Here is an 18565-nt window from a genome sequence, read left to right on the forward strand (position 1 = left end):
TCAAACTCATGAGCTGCAAATGGCAGTGTTTGCAGACCAGCTCCTTTCTGTGCTCATTTACATGTTTTATGGACTTGGGCAGGTAGAAGTGGGTTTTCTTAATTTTAATACATTAATGTATTAATGTCTGCAGATTGTGAACTGTCCATATTAATAAAAATATTGATTTTATAACTGCTCCTTGAGATTGTGTTGTATACTTAAATGACTTTGGAAAAGATTTAGAAATTTCTGAACTACATGAAGCTTAACACAAGATTGTTTTGCTCTTTTAGCTTAAAGGATGAAGAAGAACAAATGTGTCCTATTTGTCTCCTGGATATGCTTGATGAGGAAAGCTTGACTGTGTGTGAAGAAGGCTGTAGGAATAAACTTCACCATCACTGCATGTCAATCTGTAAGTTTTCAGGGATTTTCATTTTTTTATGTTCTGATTTCTTTAGTCATTAAAGCTTCCAGGTTCTCATTGTCCATGACTGAACTATTTTGCTGCACTAGTAAATCATGGACTTGTTACTATAAACAGGTTATTTTTGAAGCTGGGGCTATTTATTCCGGGAAACCAGGTGGATTAGTTGAAACTTTTTATTTCACTCCTTTGTGTCCAATAATTATTTCTATTTATACAAGTCCATAATTTGAATATTTTTGATAATATTTTGTCACTTAAACTTTTGTTACCTTTCATTCCCTTAATCAATTTGCTTTTGTTTTTGGTTGCTTGTTTCTAGTCAACATCTTTTGGCCCTTTGACTTTTGGTACATGCCTGACATGTTAACTGATCATGTGGGTTTTGAGTGTGTACTCAAACTACTGGATGTGTGCTTGACGACACACTTCACCCTCAGCAGCCAAAAATCCAAACAAATCAATCTGACACCTATGGGCTCACCCATCTCCAGACTCCTAGCAGAAGCAGTGATGCAAAGACTAAAGCAAACAGCCCTCCCATAAATCCGACCTAAACTTTAGATCAGATACATGGATGACATTTCTGTAATAATTAACAGAACAGAAATTGAGAGCACAGATCAGATTATCAACACCAAGCTCACAGGGGCCAAATCTACAAGAGACAAGGAAATTAACAACCAACTCCCATTCCTAGATGTGATTGTAGAAAAACACAGAATGGAAATGCACAACAAAAGTACAGAAAAACTACGCACTGATCAGATCCTGAATTATAATAGCAGCGACCCAAGCACATGAGAAGTTGCATTAGGACCCTGTTCAAAAGGGCTACAATACACTGCAGCACTCCCAATCTGCAAAGTGAGGAAGAAGAACACTTTTACAAAGTGTTTGCCAAGAACAGATAGCTTCATCCACTGATGCCTGGCAGACAAACAATGCGACAAGGACATGCTATGATCCAACACACTAACCACTTTACCTTTTATATATATAAAAAAAATGCCTTGGGACTGAGAGTCAGGCTTGTCTGACCACTCTGATTTATAACAGCACATAAACTGACAGCCAAGTTCAGACAACTCGCCAGAACAAAATACCTTCTACCCATCATATGCAGGACAAACCTGGGTGTACAAGATTCAATGTAGGGGCTACATGAAGCACTGTCTATAGGACAAACAAACAGACAACTACCGATCTGCATTAATGAATGCCCAACCAGCCACTAAAAGCCACGACCAGCTGTCTCTAGTAGCTATGCACACAGGCGACAGGTACCACAAATTTGAGACAACGCAACAATAAAAGGACAATCCAAACAGAGGACAGCCATAAAATTTCTAGAAGCATGGCGCACTCACACAGAATCATTTGACCTCAACCACAGGTACCGACTACTGCAACGAACAATTGGGGCTGGCAACTGGAAGCAGCAGGAATGAGACCAAATACATTTCAATCAACACAGTACAGCACGGAGTTTGTCACCTAGAAAGGGAACAAAACATCTGCAAACTAACTTCCCAACTTAGCAAACATACCCACAACAACTAAAATGTCTTTAAAACTTAAAGACATAGTTGTCCAGAATCCGAAAATAACAAAATGAGATTGTTACCTTTTGAAACATTTTTAAAGAAAGCTTGATGTTTCAGTTATCTTCAGCAATGTTCTAAAGAAGTCAAAAGACTAAGATATAAGAGCAGAATTAGGTGTTCAGCCTATTTGAGCCTGATCCACCATTCAACTGTCGTGTCATACAGCACGGAAGCAGGCCCTTCAGCCCAACTTATCCATGCCGACCAAGCTGAGTTCTATTTGACTGCATTTGGCCCATATACCTTAACCCTTTCTACCCATGTATCTGTCCAACTGTCTTTTAAATATTGTATCTGCACCAGCCTCTACCACTTTCTCTGGCAGTTCGGACTATATACGAACCACCAGGCTAATATATTTCTCAAGCCCAATCTCTTATCATTCCGTAACCTTTGATCCCCTTAATAATCAAGAACATAGATTCTGTCTAAAATACACTCATATGCTCTGACTTGGCTTCTACTTCTGGCAGAAAAAATGCTTCCTCATCTCAGTTGTAAAGGTTCGTCCCTTCATCCTCAGTCTGCGTCCTTGGGTCCTAGTGTTTCCTACTGATGGAGACATGATCTCCACATCCACTCTTTTCTCAGACCTTTGTGTTCTGTTAGTTTCAATCAGATCACCCCTCATCCTTCTGAATGCTATCAAGTACAGACCCAGAGACCTCCACTGCTCCTCATGTTAGAAGCCCTTCGTTCCTAGAATCATTTCTTGTAGACCACCTCTGGACCCCCTCAGCTCATTCTTCTGAGATATGGGACCCAGAACACACTAAGTATTCCCAACTGTCTGACCAGAGTCTTATGCAGCCTCAGCAGTACATCTCTGGTCTTGTATTCTAGCTCTCTTGAAATGAATGCTAACATTGCTTTTCTAATTGCCAACTGACCCTGCATGTTAATCGTAACATAGTGCTGAACCAAGACTTCCAAGTTCCTCATAATTCAGATTTCTGAAACCTTTCCCCATTTAGAAAATAAATGTGTAGATGATTCTTCCTACCAAAATGCAGAACCTCACATTTTCCCACATTGTATTCCATCTGTCACTTTACTCACTCTCCTCACTGTCCAAGTCATTCTGCAGCTGCACCACTTCCTCAAAACTACCTGTCCCTGCACCTATATTTGTGTCATCTGTAAACGTAGCAACAATGCCTTCGGTTCCTACATCCAGATTGTTAATATATAACATGAATAGTTGTGGTTACACCCCTGCAAAAATCCACTATCATCAGCTGCTGGCCTGAAAAAGACCTTGTTATACCCAAAGGCTGCCTTCTGCCAATCAGCCAATTCTCTGTCGTACCTTATCCTTAATACCATGGGCTCTATAGCCTCCTCTGCAGCATTTTGTCAAAGTCCCTTGGAAATCCAGATTGATCATGTGCACTGGCTCTCCTTTGTCTAACTTGCTGATATCTCCTCAAACAATTCTATTAGATTTGTCAAGTATGACCTCCCCTTGACGTAGCCATGCTGACTTAGACCTATTTTTTTGCTATACACTTCAAAGTACTCCACAATCTCATCCTTAATAATGGTCTCTCAAATCTTACCAACAACTGAGATCAGGCTAATTGATGTACAGTTTCCTGTCTTCTGCCTTCCTCCCCTCTTAAAGGGATGTTAAATTAGCTATTCTGTTATCAGCTGGAGCTCTCCCGAAGTCCAGCAATTTCTGAAAGATCAAAATGTTTCTACAGCTTCCTCAGCTATCTCCTTCAAAACTGTGTGTTGTAGTCCACCTGGTCCAGGTGATTATCCACTTTCAGACTTTTCCCCCAGCACCTGTTCCTTAGCTGTGGCCACTACACTCAACTCTGCCCCTTACTTTTGAAGCTCTGGAAGGCTGCTCGTGTCTTCCAATGTGAAGACCGATGCAAATAATCCATTCAGTTCCTCTGCTATTTTTTTTTTGGTTCCCCATTATTACTACTTCAGCCTCATTTTCCAGTGGTCCAATATCCACTCTTACCTTTTTCTAAAATAGCTCTTGCAATCTTTTTATATTACTGTCTTCTCTCCTTCTTATTACTTTATTCTTTCGCTTTTTTTTTCTCTCCACAGATGCTGTCAGAGCACTTTGATTTCATTTGAGAATTCCAGATTCACTGAGTTTTGTTTTTGTTTTATGTTCAGCAGTGTATTCAGTTATGTTGGATTTTATCTAGGGGCTGAAGAATGTAGAAGGAACCGTGAGACCCTGATCTGTCCTCTTTGTAGAGCCAAATGGAAGTCCCGAGAACTGCACAGGTAAGAAAACTGCTTTATGTAATAAAAGTTTAAACTGTTCTGGTTATGAAATGTTGCATTTTTCACTTTAAATCTTCGAATGGATATTGTAAATTTACAATTAATATCTGGATTACTCCTGGTGCTACGAGCTAGTGAAGGTAGGGATAGGAGGATAGAACACAAGAATGCATGGCTGAGGAGCTGGTGTATGGGAGAAGGATTCACATTTTTGGATCATTGGAATCTCTTTTGGGGTAGAAGTAACCTGTACAAGAAGGACGGATTGCACCTAAATTGGAAGAGAACTAATTTACTGACAGGGAGATTTGTTGGAGCTGCTCAGGAGGATTGAAACTAATAAAGTGGAGGGTGGGATCCAGGTAGATGGTGAGGAAAGAGATCAATCTGAGACTAGTACACTTGAGAAGAGAGGCAATTCAAACAGACAGGGACAAAGCATAGAACAAGGTAGGACTGATTAATTAAACTGCATTCATTTCTATGTAAGGGGCCTAACTGGGAAGGCAGATGAACTCAGGACATGGTTAGGAACATGAGATTGGGATATCATTGCAATTACAGAAACATGGCTCAGGGATGGACAGGACTGGCAGCTTAATGTTCCAGAATACAAATGCTACAGGAAGGATAGAAAGGGAGGCAAGAAAGGAGAGGGGGTGATGTTTTTGATAAGGGATAGCATTACAGCTGTACTGAGAGAGGATATTTTGGAAGTACATCCAGGGAAGTTATTTGGTGGAACTGAGAAAAAAGGGGATGATCATCTTAATGGGATTGTATTATAGACCCCTAGTAGTCAGAGGGAAATTGAGAAACACATTTGTAAGGAGATCTGTTATCTGTAAGAATAATAAGGGGGTTATGGTAGGGGATTAGATTAGATTACTTAGTGTGAAAACAGGCCCTTTGGCCCAACAAGTCCACACCGACCCGCCGAAGCGCAACCCACCCATATCCCTACATTTACCCCTTACCTAACACTACGGGCAATTTAGCATGGCCACTTCACCTGACCCGCACATCTTTGGACTGTGGGAGGAAACTGGTGCACCCGGAGGAAACCCACGCAGACACTGGGAGAACGTGCAAACTCCGGAATTGAACCTGGGTCTCAGGCGCTGTGAGGCAGCAGTACTAACCACCGTGCCGCCCATTTTTAACTTTCCAAACATAGACTGGGACTGCTGTAGTGTTAAGGATTTACATGGAGAGGAATTTAAGTGTTTACAAGAAAATTTTTTGATTTAGTATGTGGATGTACCTACCAGAGAAGGTGCAAAACTTGACCTACTCTTGGGAAATAAGGCAGGGCAGGTGACTGAGGTGTCTGTGGGGGAGCACTTTGGGGCCAGCGACCATAATTCTATTAGTTTTAAAATAGTGATGGAAAAGGATAGACGAGATCTATAAGTTGAAATTCTAAATTGGAGGAAGGCTGATTTTGAAGGTATTAGGCCCCTAGTAGTCAGAGGGAAATTGAGAAACACATTTGTAAGGAGATCTGTTATCTGTAAGAATAATAAGGGGGTTATGGTAGGGGATTAGATTAGATTACTTAGTGTGAAAACAGGCCCTTTTAAAAGCTGATTGGGGGCAAATGTTTGCAGGTAAAGGACGGCTGGAAAACTGGAAGCCTTCAGAAATGAGATAATGAAAGTCTAGAGGAAGTATGGTCCTTGTAAGGTGAAAAGAAAGGCGGGTAGGTATAGGGAATGTTGGATGACTAAAGAAAAGAATGAAGCATATGTCAGTATAGATAGGATCGATCGAGTGAATCCTGAGAGTACAAAGGTAGGAGGAGTATACTTAAGAGAAATCAGGAGGGCAAAAAGGGGACATGAGGTGGCTTTGGCAAATAGTTAAGGACAATCCAAAGGGTTTTTACAAATACATTAAGGACAAAAGGGTACATAGGGAGAGAACAGGGTCCCTCAAAGATCAGCAAGGCAGCCTTTGTGTGGCGCCGCAGAAAAGAGGGGAGATACTAAACGAGTATTTTGCATCGGCATTTACTGTAGAAAAGGACATGGAAGATATAGAATGTATGGAAATAGTTGGTGGCATCTTGAAAAATCTCCATATTACAGAGGAGGAAGTGCTGGATGTCTTGAACCACATAAAAGTGGGTAAATCCCCAGGACCTGATCAGGTGTACCATAGAACTCTGTGGGAAGATAGGGAAGTGATTGCTGGACCTCTTGCTGAGTTATTTGTATCATCGATAGTCACAGGTGAGGTGCTGGAAGACTGGTGGTTGGCTAACATGGTGCCACTGTTTAAGCCAGAGAACTATAGACCAGTGAGCCTGACATTGGTGGTGGATAAGTTGTTGGAGATAATCCTGAGGGACAGGATGTACATGCATTTGGAAAGGCAAAGACTGATTAGGGTTAGTCAACATGGCTTTGTGCGTGGGAAATCATGTCTCACTAACGTGATTGAGTTTCTTGAAGTAACAAGGAAGATTGATGAAGGCAGAATGGTAGGCGTGACCTATATGGACTTCAGTAAGGCGTTTGACAAGGTTCCCCATGGGAGACTGGTTAGCAAGGTAAGATTAGATTAGGTTAGATTCCCTACAGTATGAAAACAGGCCCTTAGGCCCAACCAGTCCACACCGACCCTCTGAAGAGTAACCCACCCAGACCCATTTCCCTCTGACTAATGCACCTAACGCTATGGGCAATTTAGCATGGCCAATTCACCTGAACTGCACATCTTTGGACTGAGAGGAAACCCATGCAAACACAGGGAGAATGTGCAAACTTCACACACAGTTGCCTAAGGCTGGAATTGAAACTGGGACCCTGGTGCTGTGAGGCAGCAGTGCCAACCACTGAGCCACCGTGCTGCCCAAGATCTCACGAAATACATGGAGAGCTAGCCATTTTGGTACAGAACTGGCTCATAGGCAGAAGACAGAGGGTGGTGGGTGGAGGGTTGTTTTTCAGCATGGAGGCCTGTGACCATGGAGTGCCACAAGGATCGGTGCTGGGTCCACTACTTTTTGTCACTTATGTAAATGATTTGTTTGTGAGCATAAGAGGTATAGTTAGTAGGTTTACAGATGACACCAAAATTGGAGGTGTAGTGGACAGCAAAGAAGGTTACCTTAGATTACAATGGAATCTTGATCAGATGGGCCAATGGACTGAAGTGTCAGATGGAGTTTAATTTAGATAAGCGTGCTGCACTTTGGTAAAGCAAATCTTAGCGGGATTTGTACTCTTAATGGTAAGGTCTTAGGGAGTGCTGCTGAACAAAGAGATCTTGGACTGCAGGTTCAAAACTCCTTGAAAATGGAGTCGCAGGTAAATAGGATAGTGAAGGAGGAGTTTGGTATGCTTTCCTTTATTGGTCAGAGTATTGAGTACAGGAGTTGGGAGGTCATGTTGCAGCTGTACAGAACATTGGTTAGGCCACTGTTGGAATATTGCATGCAATTCTGGTTTCCTTCCTATCGGAAAGATGTTGTGAAACTTGAAAGGGTTCAGAAAAGATTTACAAGGATGTTGCCAGGGTTGGAGGATTTGAGCTATCGGGAGAGGCTGAACAGGCAGGGGCTGTTTTCTCTGGAACAGTTGGAGACTAAGGGGTGACCTAATAGAGGTTTACAAAATCATGGATAGGATAAATAGACCTATTCTTTTCCCTGGGGGGGGGGAGGAGTCCAAAACTAGAGAGCATAGGTTCAGGGTGAGGGGGAAAGATCATTAAAAGGGACCTAAGGGGCAATTTTTTCACGCAGTGGGTGGTACATATATGGAATGAGCTGCCAGAGGAAGTGGTGTGGGCTAGTGCAATTGCAGCATTTAAAAGGCATCTGATAGGTATATGAATAGGAAGGAGGTGGACCGGATGCTGGCAAGTGGGGCTAGATTGGGTTGGGATATCTGGTCAGCATGGACGAGTTGGACTGGGAGAGTCGATTTCCGTGCTGTGCATCTCTGACTCTAATAGGTTATATCCAGTGAAAATCTGTTCATGGTATTGTTGAGGTCTAAGAATGCTCCAGATTCTCATACAACATTGAATGAAAGTCCTTCCTGTTCTGTTCTAGATATTTACTGCTAAAAACTTTTGCTGCATCTTTCAACTGTTGCCAAAAATTTAGAACATTCGCCTTGTCAGGGTACAGGAAAGGATTCTTATTAACTTGATGCCAGTCACCACTTTACTATTTTATTTAAGGCTAATGGTGATATATCTTTGTTTGTCAGAGATTTTACATGGCTGTTGGTATCTTGAAGAGGCATATTAATTGTCTAAAATCTGAAATCACGGTGTTTAACTAATCCATCAAGTATGACCAGTTATTATAAACGATTTTCATAATTTTTAATCAACTAATTAAACAAATGCACAGCACTACAAAAACATTTCTTCCTCCCAGTGGTGTAACTGTAGCTTTCCCACATTTGGAATTAAATTTGTTTTTGCAATCTTGGGATTTTAACTAAATGTTAGTACTGTAACAGGGCTTTTGAGGATTTGATTTCCTTGGATTTCATGAACTGCAAAATTGGAGCTTGTGCACTTAGAAACCATTTCCTCAACTAAGGATTTCAATAAAATCTTAATTCATTCCGTGCTTTCTTCATTGTATTTAACAATGCCATTTTATACGTTTTCCTTTTAAAAGCCATGAATCTCAAAGTTCAGTGCATAATCAGACTCAGTCACTGGAAATAGATCCACAAAGACGGCAGCAGGACAGCAACTTCAATCTGCGTCATTATGGAGTTCAACAAATTCCACAAGGTTATAAAGAGTTGGCAGAACCCTGGATTCAGGTAAGTGAATTAGAAAGTTGAAATTGTTTTGCACAAGGGCAGTTATTGCTTCTGTTGGGAACCCTCCAATGAAAATTAATCCTTATGTGCTACTGTGAATTTTTAAAATTTTATCTTTTGGTACGTTATCACTGAAATTCTTCAACAAAGTGGTGAACTATTTTCCAATAATAGGTTTACCATGTACAGTTTTCGGTTGACATTACTTTTCAACAGATGAATTATTTTCTTTATTCAAATGTGTTGTTTAAAAATGAAAGCAATTTCAAACTGCATGCTTGATCTATTGCTGTAATTCTGTTTTTTTTAATTTAGGTATTTGGAATGGAACTGGTCAGTTGTCTCTTTTCTCGGAACTGGAATGTACGAGAGATGGCATTAAGGCGACTTTCACATGATGTTAGTGGAGCCCTGTTGTTGGCAAATGGTGAGATTCGTACTGGAAGTTCCTCCAGTAATGGAAGTGACACTGGATCTAGTAGTCTTCCAGGAGCCAATGGATCATCTCCAACTGATCTCTCAGGAGATGTGGTGGTGGAGTCATGTTGCAGTGTACTCTCTATGGTCTGTGCTGATCCAGTCTACAAAGTATATGTTGCTGCTTTGGTAAGATACTAATAATTTCATACTTAAAATGCAATACAATGTTGTTTATACAAAATGTTCAATCTTTCAGTTGTTGAACCTGGGCAACAATTTAGTGGAACATAGAGCACCATCGTACAAGCCCTTCAGTTCTTAGTGTTGTACCAACCTTTTACCCTACTGTCAGATCAAACTACATACCCTTCATTTTACTATCACCCAAGTGCCTATTCAGAAATTGCTTAAATGTTGCTAATGTATCTGACTCTACTACAACTGTTGGCAGTGCAAACCACACACCCACCACCCTGCGTAAAGAACCTAACTCTTGCATCTCCCCAAACCTTTCTCCAATCACCTTTTAAAGTTATGCCTCCTCATGATAGTCATTTTGCCCTGCGAAGAGGTCTCTGGCTATCCACTCTATCTATGCCTCTCATTTACCTTATACATCGCTATCAAGTAACCCCTCATCCTCCTTTGCTCCAGTGTGGCTCCCTCAACCTCTCTTCATAAGAAATGCCCCCCAGTCCAGGCAGCATCCTGGTAAACCTCCTCTGCACACTCTCTAAAGCTTCCACATCCTTCCCTCTAATGAGGCAACAGAACTGAACACAGTATTCCAAGTATGGTCTAACCAGGGCTTTATAGATCTGCTGTATAACATTGTGACTCTGAAACTCAATTCCCCCCGTGAATGAAAGGCAACACACCATATATCGCCTTAACAACCCTTTCAACTTGGGTGGCAACTTTGAGGGATCTGTGGATGTGGACCCCAAGATCCCTCTGTTCCTCTACACTGTCAAGAATTCTGCCTTTAACCCTGTAATCTGCATTCAAATTTGACCCTCCAAAATGAATCCCTTCACACTTTTCCAGGTTGAACTCCTCCTGCCACTTCTCAGCCCAGCTCTGCATTCTGTCAGTGTCCTATTGCAACCAACAATAGCCCTCTACTCTATCCATAACTCCAATCTTTGTGTCATCGGCAAACTTACTAACCCACCCTTCCATTTCCTTGGCCAAGTCATTTATAAAAATCACAAAGAAAGGTCCCAAAACCGATCTCTGAGGAACACCACTAGTCACTGAGCTCCAGTCATAGAATCCCTATAGTTTGGATACAGGGCATTTAGCACAATGAGTCCACATCGACCCTCCGGAGTAACCCACCCAGACCTGTTTCTCTGCCCTATTATTCTACATTTACCCCTAATGAATGCACCTTGCCTACATATCCCTAAACAATGTGGGCAATTTAGCACAGCCAATTCACCAAATCTGCACATGTTTGGATTGTGGAAGGAAACCAGAGCACCTGAAGAAAACCCACACGGATGCTGGGAAAATGTGCAAACTCCACACAGACAGTCACCCAAGGCTAGAATTGAACCCGGATCCCTGGCACTGTGAGGCAGCAGTGCTAACTACTGCCTGTATTTGCTGCCACCCTGTGTTTTCTATGGGGCAGCCAATTTCTGTTTCCAGGCAGCCAAATCTCCCTGTATCCCATGCCTCCTTACTTTCTGAATGTGCCTGTCATGGGGAGCCTCATCAAATGCCTTGCCAAAATCCACTGCTCTACCACTTTCAATGTGTTTTGTCATCTCAAAGAATTCAATGAAGCTTGAGGCATGACCTGATCTTCTCCAAAGCCATGCTGACTATCTCTAATCAAGCCATGTTTTTCCAAGTAATCATAAATCCAGTCTCTCAGGATCCTCTCCAATAATCTGTCCACTAATGACATAAGACTGACTGGTTTGTAATTCCCAGGTTATCCCTATTTCAATTCAAACAAATCTGCAGTTTGACTGCAGAGTTTGCTCAATTGGGCTAGATTATTCAAATTAACTTAAAAATCTAAATGGATGCAGATGAAGTGTATTGCAATTGAAATTACTCCCCCCTTGATGTTTGGTGACCAATTTGAAGTTATACGCTTATTGTAATTTCATTAATTTTCTGACTGGTAGGAAGGGGGACATTATGTCACCCATTTTTGGTATTTTAAATTTAATTTTTGTGTAGCTTAATTATTGCTTTGCTAAATAAGCAATGCTGAGAATTGTTTAACATCAACAGGCAGAAATTTAACTTGTTCCTGTGACATTTTGTTTTTAGTTTCTTAGTTTACTCGAGGCATTTTCGCTTTAACGCTAATGAGGTTAATGTTTGTTTTAGAATAACGTTTTTCAAATGCAGTCTGTTTTAGTTTCTGGATTGTTCCCCTTTTGGTCAACCTTTTCTAACATGCTCCATTTCTTTTTGATTTTTATTTTCCTGTTACAAAACCATTGTATAAATCAAAATCTTATGTTTTATGGTTCATTTCGTTACTTTGTTTTCACTTATGTCCTTACTATATTGAATTTAACCTTTCACAGTTGTTCACTTTTTAATTGTGGTGCATTTCAATTTATCAAGTATTCGGATTTGCTAAAAGTAGAGAAGCTTTAGTTATGTAGTAAGCCTACAAGTCAGGAGCACAAGTAGGCAATTCAGTCCTTTCAATCTGCTCTATAATTATGCGATCATGACTGATCAGAAATTCTCAACTCCATTTTCCTGTCTTTTTTTCCCATGTCTCTCATTTCCTTTACTGATTTAAAAACTTCTCTAGCTCAACCTTGAATATACTTAATGACTCAGCCCTGATGGCAGTCTGTGATAAAGAATTCTAGAAGTTCACTCCCCTCCGAGAAGAAATTCCTTATCTCTGTCTTAAATGGGTGACATCTTTTATTTCTGAAATAATGTCCTCTGGTCCTAGACTGCCCAAGGGGAAGCAATTTTTCTGCATTCAAACTACAAAGACCCTGAAGAATCTTGGATGTTTCACTAAGATCACCCCTTAGTCTTCTAAACTCCGAGGAATGCATGCCTAAACTACTCTACCTCTCCACGTAAGACAGTCCCTCCATTCTCAATATCAACCAAGTGAACCTTCTCTGGACTGTTGCATAGGAATGTGGAAGATAGCCACAGGAGTTGACCACTTGATTCCTGGAACCTGTTCAAAATGATCATAGCTAATATCATCAAGCTCATACCCTAATCCTGCCATCTCCCACATCCCTTAATTTCTTTAAGTTCAAGCTATATTTACCTCCTTGAAAACACATACTATACTGTTTTGGTGTCAGCTACTTCCTGAGGGAGTGAATTCCACAGGGTCACCACTCACTCACTGGATGAAAAAAATTCTCCTCTTTATCGGTTCTAAAAGGTGTAACCCTTATCCTTGAACTATGACCCCTGGTTCTGGACTCGCCAGAATCGGGAAGATCCATCCTGCATGTAATCTGTCTAGCCTTGTTAGAATTTTGAAGGTTTCTGTCAGATTCCCCCCATTCTTAACCCCAGTTAAGAATGCAATCCTGACCAAGTGAATTGCTCCTCATAGGTCATTCCTGCCATCCCAGGAATCAATTTGGTAAACCTTCGAGGCACTCCTTCTTTAGTAAGAATGTCCTTCTTTAGTAAGAATGTCCTTCTTTAGTAAGAATGTCCTTCTTTAGTAAGAATGTCCTTCTTTAGTAAGAATGTCCTTCTTTAGTAAGAATGTCCTTCTTTAGTAACATTGTCCTTCTTTAGTAAGAATGTCCTTCTTTAGTAACATTGTCCTTCTTTAGTAAGAATGTCCTTCTTTAGTAAGAATGTCCTTCTTTAGTAACATTGTCCTTCTTTAGTAACATTGTCCTTCTTTAGTAACATTGTCCTTCTTTAGTAACATTGTCCTTCTTTAGTAACATTGTCCTTCTTTAGTAACATTGTCCTTCTTTAGTAACATTGTCCTTCTTTAGTAACATTGTCCTTCTTTAGTAACATTGTCCTTCTTTAGTAAGAATGTCCTTCTTTAGTAACATTGTCCTTCTTTAGTAACATTGTCCTTCTTTAGTAACATTGTCCTTCTTTAGTAACATTGTCCTTCTTTAGTAAGAATGTCCTTCTTTAGTAAGAATGTCCTTCTTTAGTAAGAATGTCCTTCTTTAGTAAGAATGTCCTTCTTTAGTAAGAATGTCCTTCTTTAGTAAGAATGTCCTTCTTTAGTAAGAATGTCCTTCTTTAGTAAGAATGTCCTTCTTTGATATGGAGACCAAAATGCACGCAATATTCCAGGCATAGACTTACAAATGTCATGTGTAAGTGCACTAAGATATTTCTGTTCCTGTACTCAAATCCTGTCAACATGAGGACCAACGCATAGTTTGCCACCTTTACTGCCTGTTGCACCTGCGTATTTGCTTTCAGCAACTTTTGAACAAGAATACCCATGTCTTGAACATCCCTCTCCCTCAGTTTACATCCATTCAATTAACAATCTGCCTTCCTGTTTTTGAAAAAGTGTATAACCTCACACATCTCTACATTTATATTAAATCTGACTTGCATTGCCTACTCTCCCTCTGCCTGTCTAAATCACACCGCTACAAGTCTGCATTGTCCTCACAGCTCACCCTTCAACCCAACTTTGTCTCTTGCAAATTTTGAGGTGATGCATTTATTCCCCTCATCTAAATCTATAACGTAATGTTATGGACCAGTGCCCCATCAAGAAGATAGGCGAGCGAGAATACTGCAAATGCTGGACTTTAGAGTCGAGAGTGTGCTGCTGGAAAAGCACAGCAGGTCAGGCAGCATCTGAGGAACAGGAAAGTTGATGTTTTGGGCAAAGGCCCTTCATCAGGAATGAGGCTGGGAGGTTCAGGAGTGGCAAGATGAATGGGTTTGGGGCTGGGGGCGAAGGTAGCTGAGTGCAATAGGTGGATGGAAGTGGGGGGTAAAGGTGATAGGGTGGCGCAGATAGGTGGAAAATAAGATGGACAGATGGGACAAGTCACGAGGATGGTGCTGAGCTGGAAGGTTGGAACTGGGGTAAGGTGTGGTGCGAAGGAAAATGAGGAAACTGGTGCAATCCACATTGATGCCATGGGGTTGGAGGGTCCTGAGGCGGAAGATGAGGCATTCTTCAGCCAGGGGAGTCTGGTGGTAAGGGAGTTGTGATAGAGGAGGCCCAGGCCCTGCATGTCCTCAGCAGAGTGGGAGGGGTATACTCTGATAATATCTGGAAGGAATACTTTGCTAACATTAGATCCTCTTTCATGTCAGTCGAGTAAAATGTAAAGTTGCCTTGTGTCTGCACTGTCATTACAGAGAGACAACTGGTAGTGGTTTAATCTGAGGATTTTATCCCTCTGACAAGGGGAAGCATTGACAGAACTTAGCAGCCGTAGCATTATCTTTCAGATGCTGTAATAGATTAAATCTAGACCCTATCTACCTACTTCATAGATCCATGTGAGCAAAGCTGACATTCTCTTGACTGTAGTAACAATCATTAGGATATCAACAGTGTGCACAATATCAGCCCCATACTTAAGGAAGGAATGGCTGACCTTGAGAGGGTGCAGAGGAGGTTTAGTAGATCATTCCAGTGATAAGAGGTAAAGTTGGGGAATCTGGGTTTCTGCTCAGTGGAGTTTAGAAGGATGAGCGGGGGATCATATTGAAACTTAGTACTTAGGAACCTGGATAGAGTGGACATGAAAAAGATGTTTCCTCTAGTAGAAAAGATTAGAGGCCAAGTCTCAGTAAAATGATAATCTTTAAGAACTGAGATGAGGAATTTCTTGATCCAATAGGTGGTAAATCTGTGGAACATATTGCCAGAAAAGGCTGTGGAGGTCAAGTCATTGAGTGTATCTAAGATAGAGGTTTTTTTATTAGTAAGTGGGTCAAGGTTATGGAGAGAATGGGGTTGAGAAACCTATCAGCCATGATCAAATGTCAAATCAGACTCGGTGGTCTGAATGGCCTAATTTTGCTCCTGAACGTTGTGGTCTTCTGGTCATTATAGAAGAGTCACACTCTAGTAACTCTTCTTGTTTGAAACGTTGATCAAAGTTAGCTTTAACAGGAAGCTTCTGATGTCCTAGTCTTTAAATTGATTCAGGCTGGCACTGGAGCATTAGGCTGCATGTGGGAACTCTGAGGCAGCAGCAGACACAGCATCTTGTGGTGACTGAAGGCAGCGGTAGCAGCAGCAACAGGGACACCCTCCCTCCTGGCATTTGGGGATCACAGCGGCAGCAAAACTCCTTCAGCGATCAGAAGCAGTGGTGGGGGATTTTTCAAGACTGCAGTGCTGTCAAAGCAACATTTCAGAGGAGGGTGGCTGCACCAGGACTCTTGGCAAGATGGCAACTCTGGTCTGGTGTCAGAGCCAGGGGCTTCTGGTTATAATAGAGCCAGAGTGGGAACCCCTGGCATTCGTGAGGTGGTGACAGTGTGGAACAGAGCTGGGACTGTGAGCGTCACAGATGGTTGCAGCAGTGGAGCTGGAGACTCCTGGCCACAGTGTAAATGTGGGTCTAGCACGGGACATGGCATTAGTGATGGTGTTGATGAGGTGGGCCCAGCAGCGAAGCGATGGTGCCTACAGAGTGGTAACTGCAATGGTGATGGGGACGGCAAGGCAGTAGAGATGGGGTGGTGGCACTTTCAGTTATATCTTTTTATCCTTTTTTATTCTTAAAGTATTCAAAGTACCACTGGATTGTGGCAACGTCCATTACTATCAATTTTGTTTGGAGAATCCCCTCCATCTCCAACAAGCTTGTCAAACAGTTTCCCTTTTGTAAATCTACGCTGGTTATGTCTAATCAGATGATTATTCTTCAAATATCCATTTATCACATCCTTCATTAAAATCTAGCATTTTCCCTAACATTGATGTAAGGCTATAAGTTTTATAATTCACGCTTTTCTGTCTCACCCCTTAATGGATGACATTTTGTAGCTTCAATTTGCAGGAATCATTTCAGAATTGGTAGAATTTGGGAAGGTCATTACCAATGCATCCATGTCTGCATTGCTGCCATCCACGACATCTTGGAATATTGAATATCTAGTCCAAGGAACTTATTCAACTTTCTGTCCATTAATTTCTCCAGTCCAACTTCTTATGAACCTTACTACTTCCTTGAATGCCTGATTCTCATTAGTCATTTTGGCCCCCAGTTCTGAGTGATTTCTTGTATCTTTGTCAGTAATCATTTGGCTTCTCTGCCTCTTCCTCATTTGGAAGTTCTCCTGATTGTAATGCGACTCTGTTAATTTTGGTCAAAAGATTTTTTTTTTCTTTTTATGTGCCTTTAGAAGCTGTGACAGTCCATGTGTGTTTTTTTTTTGTTGGATTTGTATTCATATTACTGAACATTTTGCCTTTCATTATGTATCGCAGGCAAATTCATGAACACGAGACACTAACTCTCATCATTTTGTAAAGTCCACTATTAATTAACTGCTTGAATGTTGTATTTGCTGTTATAATGCTATGCTTCAGTGGATGATGACACCAGAAAGCAATTGTCATGTATTTTTAAAAAAAGTTTTTGTCATTTGTTGATACTCAAAATGAGTTAGTGTGGAATTGCTATTTTTCGGGGAAATTAGATTTTCAATTCCAGTGCATTCTGGGGAATAGAAATCTGATAATACTTTGATCAGTGTACAAAATTTACCTGTGGTTTATTCTAGTTAACGTATATGACACTGCAGGTCACGGTGCCCTTTGTGTCATGGATTTGGAGGTTAGAAACCTTCACATGGGCAGTGTCTGTGTCGGCACATTGGAAACTTTAAAAAAACATTTTGACTATTGATGCAGTTCTCTGGTGCAAGGTTTCTTTGGTGCCAGACTTTTAGTTTCACATGAACTACAGGACAACGTTGTAACACTCAATTTAAGAATCTACTACTAGACATGAGCAGTTTGCTTTTTATGTTGGTACTAGTTCATTTGTAATTTCAACAAGTCTCCATTTCACTTCCTGGCCCTAAGCGGCTTGGCATATTTGTTTCCACAATGTGCAACAGGCAAGCATTCTTTGCATTTAAAGGATGGTGCACTTGGATCACATGATAACTGTTTTTCTGTTGAGAATCTGAAGAATTGGCAAACCTATTTTTGGTATAAGGATAGATCGTCGGAACAGTGGAAGTATTGTTTGGATTTCTAAGGCATTAACTACGGTTCCATATGATAGGTGGTTATTATCATGTGATAGATAATTGGACCAGCTTCAGATAATATGCCTGGAAAAGTAGGTCGGAGGTTGAATTTTAAGTCTGTTTTGAAGAAAAGTAATCAGATTCAATGTTGATTTTTTTTTCTCTGCCCAGACATTGCTTGAGAAACTCAATTTATTTGAAATTGGATACAATGGAGTAAGCAGTTTCACCCCTTGATTATCCAAAACCCTTCAACCACAAATCCAAAAGTATTCCTAGCTGATGTGGATAAATGCAGTCCCAACAGCAGTTGAGAAGCCAATGCCATCAGAACAAAGAAGACAGCATAATTGTCTGACTTAGCAGTTGCTCTTCTGCTCGTGAGACAGAAGACCTTTTGTTTTTCCTTGGCTATGGTAAATGTTCATAGTTATATGACCTCCAATGAATGGAAAAAGTTAAACTCTTCTTACCTCTTTGAAGACCTGACTTCACAGCAATGATATTGCTCTGTAACGCTTTTGGGATATCTGTTCATCAGATTTGCAATAGGATGTGAGGGTATCTTGGAGTGTTGTAGCAGAGTGTTTACATATTAATTTCTCTGTAGTCTTTCAGCTCCTGTGCCATTTTTCCGATGAAACTTTTGTCACAGCTTCAAGGACCTTCAGTGGTTGAGCCAAATTGCTTTTGCCCTTCATCTTTTGCAATCCCTTTCATTTTAGTACTTCCTACAGGTTGCTTTACGGCACTCTTCTCTGGATTACTGCTTGGGACCATCACATTCCTGTGCCGTGTCACAAGTGTCTTCTTGAACCATGATGAAACTGCCACCTGACTCTCTGGAAGAAAAAAACAGTTATTAGAGTCTCTCTCAAATATTTAATTTGCAA

The 18565-nt window shown here is 41.0% G+C and overlaps 1 protein-coding gene across 2 annotated transcripts in view; it reads left to right on the forward strand.

Annotated features, from left to right (window-relative positions):
* The window catches only part of map3k1 (mitogen-activated protein kinase kinase kinase 1, E3 ubiquitin protein ligase), a 126367-nt gene that overhangs the window by 67148 nt on the left and 40654 nt on the right, over nucleotides 1-18565 (forward strand). For both annotated transcript variants that reach the window (XM_060823370.1, XM_060823395.1), the window contains exons 7-10: nucleotides 276-397; nucleotides 4191-4272; nucleotides 8918-9068; nucleotides 9384-9674. In XM_060823370.1, the coding sequence (XP_060679353.1) occupies nucleotides 276-397; nucleotides 4191-4272; nucleotides 8918-9068; nucleotides 9384-9674 (646 nt within the window). The remainder of the gene's footprint in view (nucleotides 1-275; nucleotides 398-4190; nucleotides 4273-8917; nucleotides 9069-9383; nucleotides 9675-18565) is intronic.

Source organism: Hemiscyllium ocellatum, chromosome 1, assembly GCF_020745735.1.
Source record: "Hemiscyllium ocellatum isolate sHemOce1 chromosome 1, sHemOce1.pat.X.cur, whole genome shotgun sequence".
NCBI classification, from domain to species: Eukaryota; Metazoa; Chordata; class Chondrichthyes; order Orectolobiformes; family Hemiscylliidae; genus Hemiscyllium; species Hemiscyllium ocellatum.